Source organism: Pinus tabuliformis, chromosome 3_1, assembly GCF_031772625.1.
Source record: "Pinus tabuliformis cultivar Carrire ecotype Pingquan chromosome 3_1, CPIR1, whole genome shotgun sequence".
NCBI lineage: Eukaryota > Viridiplantae > Streptophyta > Pinopsida > Pinales > Pinaceae > Pinus > Pinus tabuliformis.
Window position 1 is genome coordinate 262,700,447 of NC_142301.1, and position 16,440 is coordinate 262,716,886.

Below are 16,440 nucleotides of genomic sequence, written 5' to 3' on the forward strand. Positions count from 1 at the left end.
ATATCAGGTTGAGTGGATTTACTAATGCAGATTGGGCAGGAAGTTCAGTGCATTGGAAAAGTACCTCTAGGTATTGTTTCAACATTGGATCAGGAATGACCTCCTGGTGCAGTAGGAAACAGAAGTCCATGGCTCTGAGCTCATCTGAGGCAGAATATATGGCAGCAAGCACAACTTCGTGTGAGGCCATATGGCTTAGAAAACGGCTGGTAAAACTATTCAGAAGAAATATGGAGACGACCAGGCTCATGTGTGATAATCAGATTTGCATCAAACTCTTTGAGATTCTAGTATTCCATGATAGGTCGAAGTATATTGATATCCGGTGTCACTTTGTCAGAGATTGTGTCCAACGAGGAGCTGTACAGTTGAGCTACACTCCTACAGGGGAACAAGTGGCAGATATCCTCACCAAGGCCCTTGGAAAGTCAAAATTTGACTACTTCAGGGAAGAGATGGGGATGGTAAAGAACCCCCTTCAGAAGTAGTGTGTTAGCAGCACGAATGAAAAGGGAGTTGCAGGGCAGATGCAGTGTTGGGAGAAAGGACCAGCAGCAGCACGGATGCAGAGGGAGTTGTCATACAGATGCAGCAGTGGTAGTAGCAGAGTCATGGGCAGTAGTACAGGATGCAGTAGTGCAGAGGATGTTGGGCAAGGAGGCTTAACATCAGCACAAGGACCGATGTTGGATTATCAGGGTGATACTCAGTGAGGAGTATTATTAGAGCACAGTTCTCGCTAAGAGGGAGTGTTGATTTGGGGTAGCATCGGATGTGCTCTAGCCACGAAATTTGGTGGAGAGGTTGGGGCACATGAGATCTCCAATACCCAGAAAGGATTTGGGCAGATTCTAAACAGTTCAGGAGATATTAAAATAATTAATATTTTTAATGGAGACCCTAAGTCTAAACTTAGGGAAAATAAAATATTAATGTGTATTAATATGAAACTGTGTTAGGATGGTCCACAAGACATGGATCAAGCGAGATCTAATCTTAGTCGTTGATTAGGGGCTTAATCTCGACCGTTGATTTATCAACGAGGAAAGTATAAGAGGAGGCTTGAGGGTCACTTCGAGAATATACTAAGGAAGACCAATCAGTTCAATTTCTGGAGCGGGGTTTGCTGAGAAATTGAACCAGTGGTCTAGAGAGCAGTCAGGAGGTAGCAAGTATGGAACAAAGAGATGGGAGATCAGCGCAGAGGCAGAAGAGGCAGACGCAGAGCCAAAGGAAGACACACAGAGGCAGCAAAGACTGCGCAGAGCCAGAAGGGCCTGCGTCATCCACGCAAAGGCTCCAGGAGTGACGCATAAGGCCAGAGAGGCAAGCCTCAGTAGGCTGACGCAGAGACTCAGTAGGTTGACGCAGAGGTCAGTAGGGGCTATGTTCGGTTTAGAGGAAGTGCTGGAAATTCGTCTATCTGTGGGTAAGCCAATTTGGCACCCTGTTGTACTAGAAAATTGCTGAATAATAAAATCCTCCCTTGCTGCACCGGTTTTCCCACATTGGGTTTTTTCCGAGAACATTAGTCCAAAATAACTGTGTCAATGTGTGCATATGTTTGTTTCTGTATTACGGTGTGATATCTGCAACAATATTTATTTTAATGTTTGTTGAAGTAATTTCATGAATAACTTATGATGAAATAAGTAGGAAAAGTAAATCAGTTGCTGCAGTGATAGAATTTTCACACACTCAAAGCTTTAGTGGACATATGTCCACAGATATCTGTGTATCAATCCTAGTACACTCTTGGCCCTGTCTTTACTTCCAGGAAATGTTGCCTTGCCATATTTTCCTAGAGCACATCCTCTGCATACATCATCTCGTTCTATATTGAGATTCGGAACTCCTATTACAGTGCTCTTGAGAATAATCAGAGCCCCATGGTGCAAATGTCCCATTATTCTGTGCCATAGTTCATTCAAGTCCTTGTCTCCATGACTGCCTATTAGTGCCATTAGTGATTCTAGTTGTAATTTGTACACCCTGTTACTTTTGATCCCAATCTACACTTTCTTTTTCCAGCTCGGATGTTTGACACATACTTTCTCCTTAAGGAAGAAGACGTCATATCCCTTGCCTTGAAGTTGTGACACAGAAAGTAAGTTCATCTCCAATCTTGGTACATGCAGCACATTGGTAGCACGGAACCGTTCTCCCGATTCTGTTTGGAAAACTATGGTACCCCTCCCTACTAGAGTACACTTTGCCTTGATCCCCATGGTGATCTGAAAGTTCATCTTTTCTTCTCGATAATCTGAAAAACATTCCCTGATTCCCGTCATATGCCAAGAGGCTCCACTGTCAATATACCATACTTCTGATGATGCAAAACTAGTCATACAAGCCACTTCTTCTTTCAGCCGGTAAGCCAACATAAAGAAATCAAAATCACTTTCTCTTGTGCAGATTTTTGAAAATCTATGCGAGTCTCCTGACGTGGATGCCTTCGCATCATGGTCTCGACCCATAAGTGATTTTCCCTTCCTGTCTCTGATTACTCCCTCTAATACCATGTGAAAATTCTATCACTACAACATCTGATTTATTTTGCCTACTTGTTTCCAATAAGTTATTTATGAAATTCCTTCAATAAACATTAAAATAAATTCTGTTGCAGATATCACACCATAATTCAAAAACAAACACATGCACAAGAATCAACACATCGACACAGTTATTTTGGACAAAAATCCCTGGAAAAACCCAATGTGGGAAAACCGATGCAGCAAGGGAGGATTTTATTATTCAACAATTCTTTTGTACAACAGGGTGCCAAACTAGCTTACCCAATAGAGAGAACAATTCTCTAGCACTTCTCCTAGTCCCAGCGTCACCCTGGCTGACCTCTACGTAGCTTCTTGACACTCTGCATCAGCCCCTTCTTGTCTGCGTCAGCCCTGGGCCTTTCTGTGTCACCCACACAGGCCCTCTAGTGACCGCGCAGTCTGTTGCTGCCTCTACGTCTGCCTGATAGGCTTTGCGTCTACCTCTTCTGCCTCTGCGTTGGTCTTCTGGTGTTGATCCTAACTCTCTATTCCGTACTTGCTGCCTCCTACTGCTCTCTAGACCACAAGTTCGAATTTATCAGCTAACCCTGCTCCAGAAATCGTACTGACTAGTCTCCCTCAGTGTATCCTCCAACTGACCCTCAAGCCTCTTCTTATACTTTTTCTGTTGGTCCTTCAATGACCGAGATTAAATCTCTAATCAACGACTAAGATTAGATTTGGCTTGATCCATGACTTTTGGAACCTTCTAACCTAGTTTTATATTAATACCCATTAATATTTTATTTTTCCTAAGTTTAGACTTAGGAACTCCATTAAAAATATTGATTATTTTAATATCTCCCAAACCGGTTAGGATCTGCCCAAACCATTTCTGGGTCTTGGAGATCTTATGTGCTTTAGCCTCTCCACCAATTTTCATTGCTAGAGCACATCTAATGCTACCCCAAATCAACACCATTTTCATGGGTGCATGCCTGATCTTTTCATCATCATTGTTAACACTGTAAATCTCAAAATATTCTTCCGCTTGATTAAACCAAGCGACACTGCATTTCTCGTTACCGTCAAATTTGGAGAGCTCCAGTTTTGCTCTTCGTTGATATGTAGATACCAGTGTAGTGAAGAAAGGGTATTGATTCAAGAACTGCATATTTGAGTATTGATTCCAGAGTTGCATGTTTTGAAAATTCGTGTTAATATTTTGTTGATTGGGCATGGAAGATGCTTTTCGAGACTCAAGGGTCTCATGTGAGTCTGATGAGTTTGATGTATCCGAAGAATTTGGAAGTTGATTAGCTTTGTTATTATGGGGTATTTGATCAGGTGTAACCTTCAACTTGTCACAAATACAGGTCAACCTCGCCATTGCTCAATCATGAGCTATTGATGCTGCATTATGATTATGATCCACCTTATTTGAAAGGATTGCATGATCCCTTTTAAATTCGTTACAATTTTGCTTGAGCTGATTCTCTATTCTCTTTGTTGAATTCTAGAGTTCCTCAATTTTTTCGGCACAACCATTAACCTTAGTCTCAAGCTCCATCATTTTTTGTTAAAATTGTTCATCATCATTGATGATGACATTGATTGAGTTTGTGGTGATGTATATTTATCCAGCTTAACCTTCTTCCTCAACTTGAACCCCTTTTTTTATAGCTAAATAAGTTTTTTTTTAATTAAATAATATTTTTTTTCTTTTTTTAAATAATTAAATCATATAAATATATATACTTTTTAATTCAAATATAATTTAATTTCAATTTATATATGACTTTATGATTTTATAACTCCTATATAACATAAAATCAATATAACATAGGCAATAGCATGGATAGGCGGAAATGTGGTGGAGTACAACTTGCGGGGACCAATCGACAGTCAAACGAAGGTGGTAGTGGCACGGTGGGACGGTTTGAACAGTGGTCTCGGACAGTCGACGATGGGGAGAAGGGCATCGAAAAGTGTTGGAACCAGGAGAACAACAAGGACCAGGGTTGTCGGCACAGAGAATTGGTCCGAGAAAATGTAATAGCGTTGAAAAAACATAGCGGTCGGGTGGAAGTGTGTCAGCGTAGATGGGTGGCACGGTAGGTCGGGGTTCAGAGAGTGAGTTTGACCGGCGGATGAATTGGACACAGTGGAACAGAAGAGAGAAGAATGGTGACACGGCGTGCCTAGTGCAGCAGTGAACTGAGGAGCGACCCACTCTAATACCAAACAGAGCAACAATGTCCAGTATTAGACATAAATATATATTTTTATTGATGAATGAATGATGATTTTACATAGAAGGGCCCCTGGCTTATATATTGCCTCAGGTGCCTCTTGGCGAAAGGGAATGACCTAATAATCGTGCCCTTTTGCCTAATTAACCTAAAATTCCAAACTTATTACTTTTTTACATAACAGGTAGTGATTTTGTCTTCCCTCTAACAATGTTTCTCATCTTGAAATTGCTCAGCATTCTTCTCCTTCTCTTGCACATTGAATGAGCTGCTGCACCAATTTTATTATTGATTTCCAGTACTCCAAAACAACTATCTTCATTTGATGAATATAACTTCTAACGTGAAGTGATTTTCTTCATAATTGGTCCACTGAACCTCTTTTAAGTCAGCAAACTCATCTTTTGCGCGCACACAGCTTTTATGAATCTTTCTAGCTTTTTGATTTCATAGAAGGTATATTATTTCAAGAGTCACGAATTTTAGAGATCCTGGAACCAACATTAGAAGGTATATTATTTCAACAGCTAAGAGTTTTAGAGATGCTGGAGCCAATATTAGAGGGTATATTATTTCAATAGTTACGAATTTTAAAGTTCCCAGAGTTAATATTTAATTGATTAAACGAAAATAAGTATGATAACCATTACACAAATAAGTATGATAACAATACACATGTACTTAGCATTTATTGTAACAATCATCATCCATTTACCCATCAATATTTCATTCTTCTATACCAGTATTCATGATAAATCCTAAAGCGGTCAACCTTTTAATTGAACTGGAAACACCAGTATGGTTATTCAAGAATCAAAACAGATCAATAGAGAACTAAATAGAATAAAATGTAATTGCACAAACCTGTATCTCATAGTCATGGGAAAAAATGTGCAGTAAACAACAAATACCTTTAAATTCGGAGCAACTCAGATCATGCAAATGAATGGAAAGACTGCATATTGACTAAGATAACACAAAGGTAATGAACTGGAAGAGATGTAACCTAAGTATGTCCTAAATCTAGAGGAACTGTTTGTTTTCTTTGAGAATAAAAAATATTTGAGTTCTTTCTCTCAATCTAATGTGGCAGTTTCCTTTCTTTTGATAACTTAAAAATGTTTCAGTTCTCCTTATGAAATGTATTGTATTACAAAACCTTTCTAGATTTAAGAGAGAACTATTCTGATGCTAGAAATTTTGACAGCAATATGTTCAAAGTCAATCATGACCTATCAACAACATTAGAATGAAAACTGAATAACTTACTTCCATATGGAGCTCTCGATATGCATCCATGAGTGGGTCATAACAATATGCTGCCATCAAAGCAGTATTTTTTTTAATCAAGTGTGAATGTGCATCTTCAATGTAATGTATTAATTCTTTCTTCTTTTCCTCCACCTCTGGGATACCATATTCCTTTGTCACCATAATATACTCCTCTAATAACTTCTTAGAAATCACTTCTGCCTGCAGAACATTAAAGTTTTGAGAATTTCTGCTGGCAATATCAGATTGTCTAACACTATTTTACTAAGAGACCCAAGATGCATTCAGTTAACCAGTTGCTTGAATAATGTTTGTATGAGAAGCTTCATATATGAGTGAAATCAAAATCATTAAAAATGAAGAAATTGTAAGATCTTGTAAGATGTTTCCCATTTGCTTTCAAGACCCTAAAGCCAGTTCTGAGCTGAACACAATTTTAACTTCTTATGGAATCATTATAGCTAATTATGAATGATACATGACATAATAAGTATTAAACTTTAGAGGCACTGTGGCTTTGTTTATGCGAAATAGAATAAAAACCCTAGTAGTTGGAAACTGCAAACAGAAGGAAAAAACATATCCCCCCTTGAAAACCATGATGTTGCTGTGTCAAAATTATCTCAATGGTTGCTGAGCACCAAATATGATGAAAGAACAGGACTGCTGAACAACTGACACGTATAGCATTATCATCCTGTGTCAGACTCTAAGCCAGCCAGGTACAGACTACTACCATATGGCAAGTCTGTTGTTACCTTTAATGAAACTAGTGGAAAAGGTAAAGAAATCCAAACAAAGTTGTCTCATTCAAAGGAAGAAACTCCATTTTTTTAATTTGTTGGAGGTTGGCTGGTTGTTTATTTCATTGGTCTATGAACATTTAATAAATATATGCATCCAATCTTCAACAAGAGTAAAATCAGCCTAGCGGACAGTTAAGTCGCCAGTGATTAGTAGGCTTACTAGGGTCAAGGCATTCGTATTAAAGCTAGACCTCACAAAAAAAAATCCGTAGAATTGGTTTCCTTTGAACATCAGCATGTTCTCAATTAACACGAAACAGAGAAAGCAATCACAAAGACTAAAGAAAGAAAGGGCAGAAGGAAGATGGATATTGTACTAATGTCCATTTTGTGACTAAAAAATACACAATTGTCTAGCAAATACAAATATGCTATTTTTAAGAAAGGGCAAACATTCACAAACACTGATATGAGCACATCATCAACAATGCAAGAAGATACTAACACACAAGAAAGTGCAGAAGTGCAAGTATGCAAGTATGTGAAGAGATCACCAAATTGTACACATAAGGTACATTATGTTGCTGCCTAATCTGTGAAAATTCTTTGATTGCAATTACTTGATATTATTCTCCTAACTGTTAGCAGTTTAATTCTTTAGGCCATTAACGAATAATTCACAATTGCAATCTTCACCATAAAAATACTTTACAGAAATTAAAAACCAGGAACTGAGAAATAGATGCATACACAATAAAAATTGACACCAATATTTTTGGACTAACGTCCCCGGAAAAACCCCAAAGGGAAACCAGTACCGCAGATGAGGGTTTATTTTATTATGCAGCAATTTGGAAATTATACGACTGGATGCTCAACTGGCGATCCTCTGGAAATGTACTGCCAAAATCAACTCAAGAAATTTTCTCCCTATTGCAATCAATTTGACCTCCCCCTCTAGCCTACTTGAACCCTCTCACTAGCAACTCGGCCTACCTGGAATTTGCACTGCTTGGCCTGGGAAATTTGTATTGCCCACAATTTTACTCTAACTGAGTCATCCAACCTTCCTCTGCCTCTGGAAATGACTCACTCTGCTTTCCTGGTGATCTCCCGGCCTTCAGCAACTGAAACGGCCCTCTTTCCAGAACTCGCACTAAGATTTCTAGTTGCTCACACTGGCTTCTTGGCCTCCCATTTCCCACCTCTCCAGAAACTGAAAACTATTGGGAAATTTTCCGGAATTCTCCTCTGTTGCTCCCTCAATCACTGATGCTCTACTTCTTTGGCTTGAACTCTCTTCCTTGTTAAATCACTGCAACTAGATAGCTCAATTTGCCAAGGCTCTTACTCTCTCTTTTATATCTTTCTCCATCCCATCAACTTGCTCTTATAATCTCTTGTTGGAGCTTCAACGACCATGATTAGATCCTTATCGATGGCTAAGATCATCTCAAACTTGATCCAAGTCATTTTCTGGAAGTCTCTAGAGCATAAGTCGATCTCCTTAATTAATTCACTTTAATCGACCACTTTTCCTAAGTTAGGAAATATTTGAATGATGGCTAATTAATTTCATTAAGGCATTTCGCAAGCTTATCTCGCGAAACCTTTTCTAGGTTTTGGAGATCTCGTGTTCCTTAGCCTCTTAGACATGAATTGAGACTAGAACACATGTGTGATGCTACCATACCATCCAAAAAATAACACTCCCTCTTAGCGAGGAAGGTGCTCTCTCCCCAACATCTCTCCTTCATAGTCGGACCACGTTGTTGGTGTCTGGCATCTACAACATATTGTCATTGTCCATCAAACAACAACACACACTTTGATTCACCAGCTAACCTTGTAGTTGAACCACTTTGCATTTGCGTTGTTGCATTGTGCCTCCATGCATTGTTGCCAACACTGTATGTGTTGCATCTGATATCATGCTTGTTGAAAAATGTAACTATGCTCGATCTTCATAATTGTCTATGTATTTATATCATTGTATATTTATTGTAAAAAGTGAAAAAGAAGAAAAAGAAAATTATTGTTAAGCATGGGTTTCATGCTCTTTTATTTGTCTCCTAGGTCAAAGCATGCATTTCATGCTTCTAGGGTTTGTCATGAGTCAAAAGAATTTGTCATATGTATTAGACCCTTCTTGGGCTATTTGTATCAAGAAAGAAAATTTATTTTGAGTCAAGAAAGTCAGATTTTCCTCCAAGACCAAGTCGGCCCTACCTGTGACAAGTCGTCCTTGATGTGGTTATTCGACCTACTGGAAAAGGTATATATTGGAGGAAACTTCGACCTATTTGTGCATCTAATGATCACAAGTTCGATCTGCAATAAAAGAAGGAGAAAGACTAAAGAAAAGGACAAGAAGTCAAGGAGAAAACAAAAGCAAAGGGAGAAGACTTGAAATTTGACCTTTTTTCACTCACATGTGCGAGTTTTCTAGGGTTTCTGTGCAAATTGTAGGTCCGATGTTGCAGGCCGAGATTCCAGACCTGAAGTGAAGTTCGAAACCCTATTGAGGTAGAATTTTGAAGCGTTGACTTTGAGAGACCTTGACTTGTTTGAAGGAGAATCTTTTGGAGGGCTGACTTGGTGCTTGGAGGGAATCTTTGTCTTGGTCTAGAGGTCTTGGATGTCTCATTTTGTCTTGGTTCTATAAGAAGAAGAGAATTTTCACTGGGTTTTCCCCTAGGAGAGGGGGTTTTCCCTGAATGAAGACCTACATACTATGTTCTATTGTTCTTGCAATATTCATGCTCTTTATGATTTGATAGTTGCTTGATGAAAAGAAGACATAAGAAGATAATATAATTCAAATATATCATAAGCTATTATCAAAGTACGAAAATATTTTTTGCCTTTTGATTTTCTAACAATGTTATTGTTGCTACTGCAACTAAGAATTGATCTACTGTCCCTGCAACTGTACCTTGAGTCTCTACTTGCAACTTGCTCTGCTATGTCTACTAAGTATCTGACTATGACCAACTATCTTTGTGCCCCTCTATTATCTAACTGCAACTAGCTCTGCACTATCTATCAAGATCTGACTACGCCTTGTTGACATCTCGATCCTCCTGCTACTACATACAATGGGCCTCCATAACCAAGGTGATGGTCTTGTTGCAACAACTGGAACTGATCTAGTTGATCTCCTTGCTACTTCTACAATGGACCTTGCCCTCTTAACATACAAGAGTATCATACTCCTTCACCTAGATCTAGTGTCATACACATTGCCTGTTTCTTTTCTCCTTTTCAGTCTTGTCCATTGTTGGGACCCTTCTTCGCTTTGCAACTCGCACTGGACAACTCACACTTCCTCTTGCACCTATCTCTGACAACTGGAAGTCGATTTGTTGCCTAGATCTGCATTTTGGCTAACTCGTATGGTCTCTTTTGGCAATCCCATATGACCATCTCTATAAAGTTGCAAAAAAATACGAAACTCAAATACTGGAGAATTTTTATTTCCCTCCAACTAGAAAATCGACCTAGAAACTCATGTTTCCTCTGCAAAACCAACTCAACCTCTTCTACAAACTCGCACCCTCTTCCTGCAGCTCACATTGGATCCTCTCGTTCGCACTGCTCATTGAGAAATACTCCCGAAAAATAGATCCTATGAATATGTTACCTCCCTCTGCCTCTAAATATTTTTGTACCTCCTCTGGAAAATAGATCCGGCAACTGGAAATGAAATTACTGTTTCAGATCTGCAAACTGGGCAATCTGGATATTTGATTTGTTTGCTTCGGTCCTCTTTCTGCAGATAAATCGGCCTTCTCTAACTCTGAGAATACTGGAGAAGTATATGTTGGAAATCTCCTCCTCTTTCCGGCTACTAGATCTGGCCTCCTCTACTAGCACTCTTCCTAGAATGCGCAGATCTGATCCTGCACTGGAAAATTTGTTCCTGCACTAGCCTCCAGTGACCTTCCCAAAACTCGCGCTGCCTGCAATTTCCTTTTGGGCAACTCACATAGTTGGCCCTGAAACTTGCACTGGTTGTACTAGCAAGTCTATATGACCTTTTGGTGTTGGAATTTTGATCTCCTTTCCTGGCCGGAAAAGTTGGGAACCCTCCAAGAAATTCCTTTAGTATGCTTTCCTCTTCCTTTCTTATGCAGATATGTTACTGCAAAGCCCCACTGTAATTTTCTACACCCAAATCTACTCTACAAACTGACTGAACTACTCAACGGAATTGCTTTTCGGAAATACCAATGCCTGTTGCCACAGATCTGAAGCAAAATCAAATTTTTCCTCCTCGTGGATTTGAAAATCAATTTTCTGCTCCTCTGCAAATCGAACCCTTGCTTGGCTTGCTTAAATTTGGATCTTGTGTTTCAAATCTCCCTCTGAAACTGCACGATCTTACTTCTTCCGCCTTTGACCCTCAAATCTAATCAACTACCAGTCTGTGAAAATTCCTTGATCGCAATTACTGGATATTATTCTCCAAACTATTAGCAGTTTAATTGTTTAAGGCAATAAACGAATAATTCACAATTGCAATCTTCACCATAAAAATACGTTGCAGAAATTAAACCAAGAACTGAGAAATAGATGCACACAACAAAAATCAACACCAATATTTTGGGACTAACGTCCCTGGGAAAACCCCGAAGCGAAAAATGGTGCCACAAATGAGGATTTGTTGAAATTTGATGACTAAAAAATTTCCTGCAATCCCAACCCGATTTTAATTTCACCTTATGACTCCCATTCAATGAAATTCCCTTTCCCATAAACATACATTCAACATATAGAATTCTGGAAATGAAATTTTCAGATTAAAACACATGGGACTGACAACACATTTTGAAAATACACAAATTTTTGGTCAACTTAGACCCAACTTAGAGAGCTCTTCAAATTTATTTATCTTTCAAGTTCAGGAAAAATACATTTGCAGACAAAACAAAACAGCAAAATACAATTTATCCCTTCAGCCCAAAACTCATTGAAAATCGTGCCCACTTTGCCTCAATTTCCATGCCCACTTGAAGCTGCAAATATTTACTGTACTAATATGGACTATACAGATTTCCGTACTATTGTAGGGAATTTTCAAAAAAAATCTCAAAAACTTCTCTCAAACAGCGTGCAACTCACAACATTAAATGATGTTCATAGTGTACCTTCTGTTGTCTTCTATGACTTGATTTCCATGCTCAGCATTGCCCAGAAATCACTCCTCCAGCTTGTTGCAACAAATTTTTCCTTCAAAACTTTTCTCCAACTCTCAACTTCCTTTCTCCAATCTGCTCATAAAGAAGGAATGCAATGTCTCTTTTCTTTTCCCCCTTTTGTTTCCCTAAATGACTTTTGGGCAACCCTAAGATCTAATGACTCAGATTCATTTAGATCAAGGGATGAGAATAAATGTGCATTTAATTCTCACTTTCTATTTTTTAACTCACCCATTAAATAAAGTACCCATGTTGTACTTTATGACTAAAGTCCCTTTTCACTTTATAATTTAACATTTTATTTACTACTTATTAAGTCACTTTCACTTTATAAATCACACTTAGAAAAATAATTATTTTGGACACTTTTCCCTAGGTAGAGACTAACCCATGGGAAACCACTTGTGCAAGGCACATTAAAAATTAACACTCCCTCTTATCGAGGAAAGTATTTCTCACCACACCCATCTTGTCCTTGAAATGGACATGCTTGCCGCTTGGCAAGGACTTCGTGAGAACATCGGCCACCTGTTCCTCTGTTGATATATACTCCAGCTTCACTGCCCCCTTCTGAGCATAGTCCCTAATGAAATGATATCTGATGTCCATGTGTTTTGACCTATCATGAAACACTGGATTCTCCGTGAGTTTAATGCAACTCTGATTATCACAGTGAATAATCGTCGGTCTCAACTCCTGATCAAATAGGCCATACAACAACTTGCAAAGCCAAATGGCCTCACAACTAGCCTGGCTAGCAACCATATACTCAGCCTCAGAAGCTCAAAGCAACTGACTTTTTCTTTCGACTGCACCACGAAACAACTGTCGAACCCAATCCGAAGCAAGACCCTGAAGTGTTTGTCCTATAAGAAGCACTCCCTGCACAATTTGAATCTGTGTAACCTGCCAACCTCACTCCATCTCCCCGCCTATAGTCTAGACCATAATCAACAGTCCCCTGCACGTAGCAAAGAATGTGCTTTGCAGCTACCCATTGTACCCTCCTAGGCTGAACCATGAACTGGCTATGTGTGTTCACAGCAAAGCATATATCTAGCCTAGTGTTGACTAGATACATCAAGGATCCAATAAGCTGCCTATACAATGTGGGATCCACCAAACTAGAATCTGAAGCATGGAGCTTCTTCCATTTGGTGATCATAGGTGTAGACATGGATCTACAGTCAGCCATGTGAACTCTACTCAACACATCCACCGCATATTGCCCGTGCCCTAGAAAGATATGCCCCTCCTCCGACAACACCTCAAGCCCCAAAAAGTAATGCATCAGCCCAATGTCCTTCATCTCGAACTCCATAGCAAGATCCTCCTTGCAACCACTAATCAGTCTCTCTGCCCCAGTAATGAACAAGTCATCAACATACAGCACAAGAATGATCGGATCATCCCGTACACCAATGTAGTATAGGTTCGGATCTGCATCACTCTTCATGAAACCCATCTGTTGCAAGTAAGTATCAGTCCTCGACTACCAAGCTCTCGAAGCTTGTTTAAGTCCGTAGAGTGCTCACCTCAACCGGCATACATGGGTCTCCCACCCAAGTACCTCAAAGCCTTGTGGTTGCTCAACATACACCTCCTCCTCTATAACTTCGTTCAGAAATGCAGTCTTCACATCCATCTGATGGATCTGGCAACCCATTTCTGCAGCAATAGAAATAAGGGACCGAATAGAAGTGTACTGAGCTACGGGAGCGAAGGTCTCATCATAGTCAACTCCCTCTATCTGTGAGAACCCCTAGCCACAAAGCTCGCCTTGAACTTCTCAATGGCAGCATGCTTGATCTTGTAGAGCCACCTAGAAGTCACAACTGACTTGCCCTCAGGCCTAAGCACCACTTCCCAGACATTGTTCTTAATGATAGAGGCATACTCCTACACCATAACCTCTCTCCATACCTCCTGGCTAGCAGCCCCCTCATAGCTAGTAGGCTCAGAGTCAACAATGCTAGTAGCCTTGGCTACATAACTGCAAAACCGCTCAGGTGGCACACTCTCCCTGTTCACCCTCTTCGGAGGACCAACGGACACTGCTTCCTTCAAGGTGTCTTGAAGCCACTTGGGCCTCCTCTTCCCTAAAGAAGCTTCCCCATAGGGAACTGTCCCTGGTGTTCTTGTACCAGCACCTGTCCTCAAAGAACCTATACCGGCACTTGTGCCTGTCTCAGCGGAAGTTCCATGTGAACTTTGTACCAGTGGACTCCCTAAAGAAGTGCTCGGTGAACTCACCACCAGTGCCCCAGATGTCACTGACACTGAAATACCTCCGGTACTAGTCGATCCAAAACCTTGAGGTCATGCCCCTTCTACCTGACCTCCCTGCTGAGGAGAAATCTGTGACTCTCTCTCATCATAATCCTGTGATCTTCGATAGGCCCTCTCCTCCTCAAACTTCACATCCCTCCTAATCACCACTCTCTGTTGAGAAGGAATGACGATCCGATAGGCCTTCGAAGTTTCACTGTAACCCATAAAGATACCCTTCTCTGCCATGGGCTCTAGCTTCGTCCTCTGCTCCTTGGGGATATAAGAATATGTGAGACATCCAAAGATACGAAGATGTCTCGCATGAGGCTTCTCTCCAGTGAAAGCTTCCTCCAAAGTCATATTTCCCAATACTCTGTGAGGACTCCTGTTCTAAAGATAAACAGCAGTATTGCAAGCCTCAGCCCACAAAAAAAAAAAGGCAACCCCTGATCATGAATCATCGCTCTAGCAGCCCCAACAATAGCTCTGTTCTTCCTTTCAAACACCCCATTCTGTTGGGGGTTATAACGAACCGTGAACTCTCTCCTAATGCCCTCTTGTGCACAAAAGTCAGAAAACACACCATCGGTGTACTCACCACCATTGTCTGACCTCAAGACCCGAATCTTCCTACCTGTCTACTTTTCCACAAGAGTTTTGAACTCTTGAAAGCGACTGAAGACCTCACCTCTTGTCTTCAGGAAATATATCCAAGTTCTCCTAGAGTAGTCATCAATGAATATAACATAATACTCAACCACCCAAAGACACGTGAGACATACAACCACTAACATCAGTATGAAGCAAGTCTAGTATACCTATAGATCCATTGTCGTTCGCTCGGAATGGTAACCTAGTGTACTTGCCCAAAGCACATCCTCTGTAGACCTCATCATGCTCGACACTTAAATCAGGAACTCCAGTAGTGATCTCCCTCAGTACTCTCAAAGCTCCATGATGCATATGCGCCATCTTCCTGTGCCATAACTTGCACAAGTCTCTACTATTGGTGGTACTAGTGTGAGTGCTACCACATGTGCTACCACCAATGCTCCTGCAGACTAAAAACTGAACCTGCATGGTTTCCTAGAGCGGACTCAAATCACTTTGGCCGAAGTGATGGAAGCTCCCCTGGGATGCATCAATACCTGCCCTCCCGAGAAAGTGACGTCAAACCCCTTCTCCTCCATAGCAGACACTGAAATCAAGTTCTTCATCCCCGGAACATAGAAAATATCCATGACCTTCAAAGGAGGTCATCTCCTAGTACAATCTCAATATCAAGTGCCCTCTCTGCAAGCTCTAAAAAGAACTCTTGTGCACCTGTCATATGGTGGGAAGCCCCGTTGTCTATGTACCACACATCGGATGATGTACTCCTACCAGATGTAGAAGTAAGAAATGCAAAGTCCTTGTCAAACTATGAAGCAAACTGCTCCACCTCTACTGAAGCTGCAGTACCCTTCTTGTTATGCAACCAGCTCACAAAATAGAAAAAAGATAGATCAATGCTTTCAAAATCAACCTCTTCGAGGGGGCAACCTCCTTTACATTACACAAATGAACAATTCTTGGATGATACAAACGACAAAACCTCATTTTTATATATAGGAGTCTAACGGGTTACAATATAATCAAAGCCGACATAACAATAATAATATAAGGGCACAACATTAACAATAAGGGCTACAATGACAATATTAATGGGGGAATCAATAATATTATAAGGACATAACATGCCCCTCTCCTTCAAAAAAGTGTTGTCCTCAACGCTTGAGTAGTTTTGGATGCTTCTATATAAAATTCTCACCCTCCCATGTGGAATCTTCAGTGGTTAAGTTCTTCCACTTGATGAGATACTCCAAAATTGATTGATTTCATAGCTGTCGAGTTCTCGTTTCTGTGACTGCTTCAGGTTCCAATATGATTTTTCCTTCGTCGTCAAGTTCTTGCAATATTGTTTGAATTGGGAGTTTGTCTCCTATAACCTTCTTTAATCATGAAACATGGAAAATTGGGTGCACTCGGGAAGCTGCAGGAAGCTCCAATTTGTATGCCATCATACCAATATTTTGAATATTTTGCAACACCTTGTACGGACCATAATACTTTGGTGATAATTTATTATCCTTCTTAGCTTACTTGAGGGACATTTTTTTATATGGTTGTAGCCGTAGGAATACCCAGTCACCTACATCAAAAC

General features: G+C 40.2%; 1 protein-coding gene across 1 annotated transcript in view; it reads right to left on the reverse strand.

Moving 5' to 3' along the window:
- The window catches only part of LOC149186801 (uncharacterized), a 281,601-nt gene that overhangs the window by 102,675 nt on the left and 162,486 nt on the right, over positions 1 to 16,440 (reverse strand). The window contains exon 10 of the mRNA XM_089411139.1: positions 6,017 to 6,220. Within this exon, the coding sequence (XP_089267265.1) occupies positions 6,017 to 6,220 (204 nt within the window). The remainder of the gene's footprint in view (positions 1 to 6,016; positions 6,221 to 16,440) is intronic.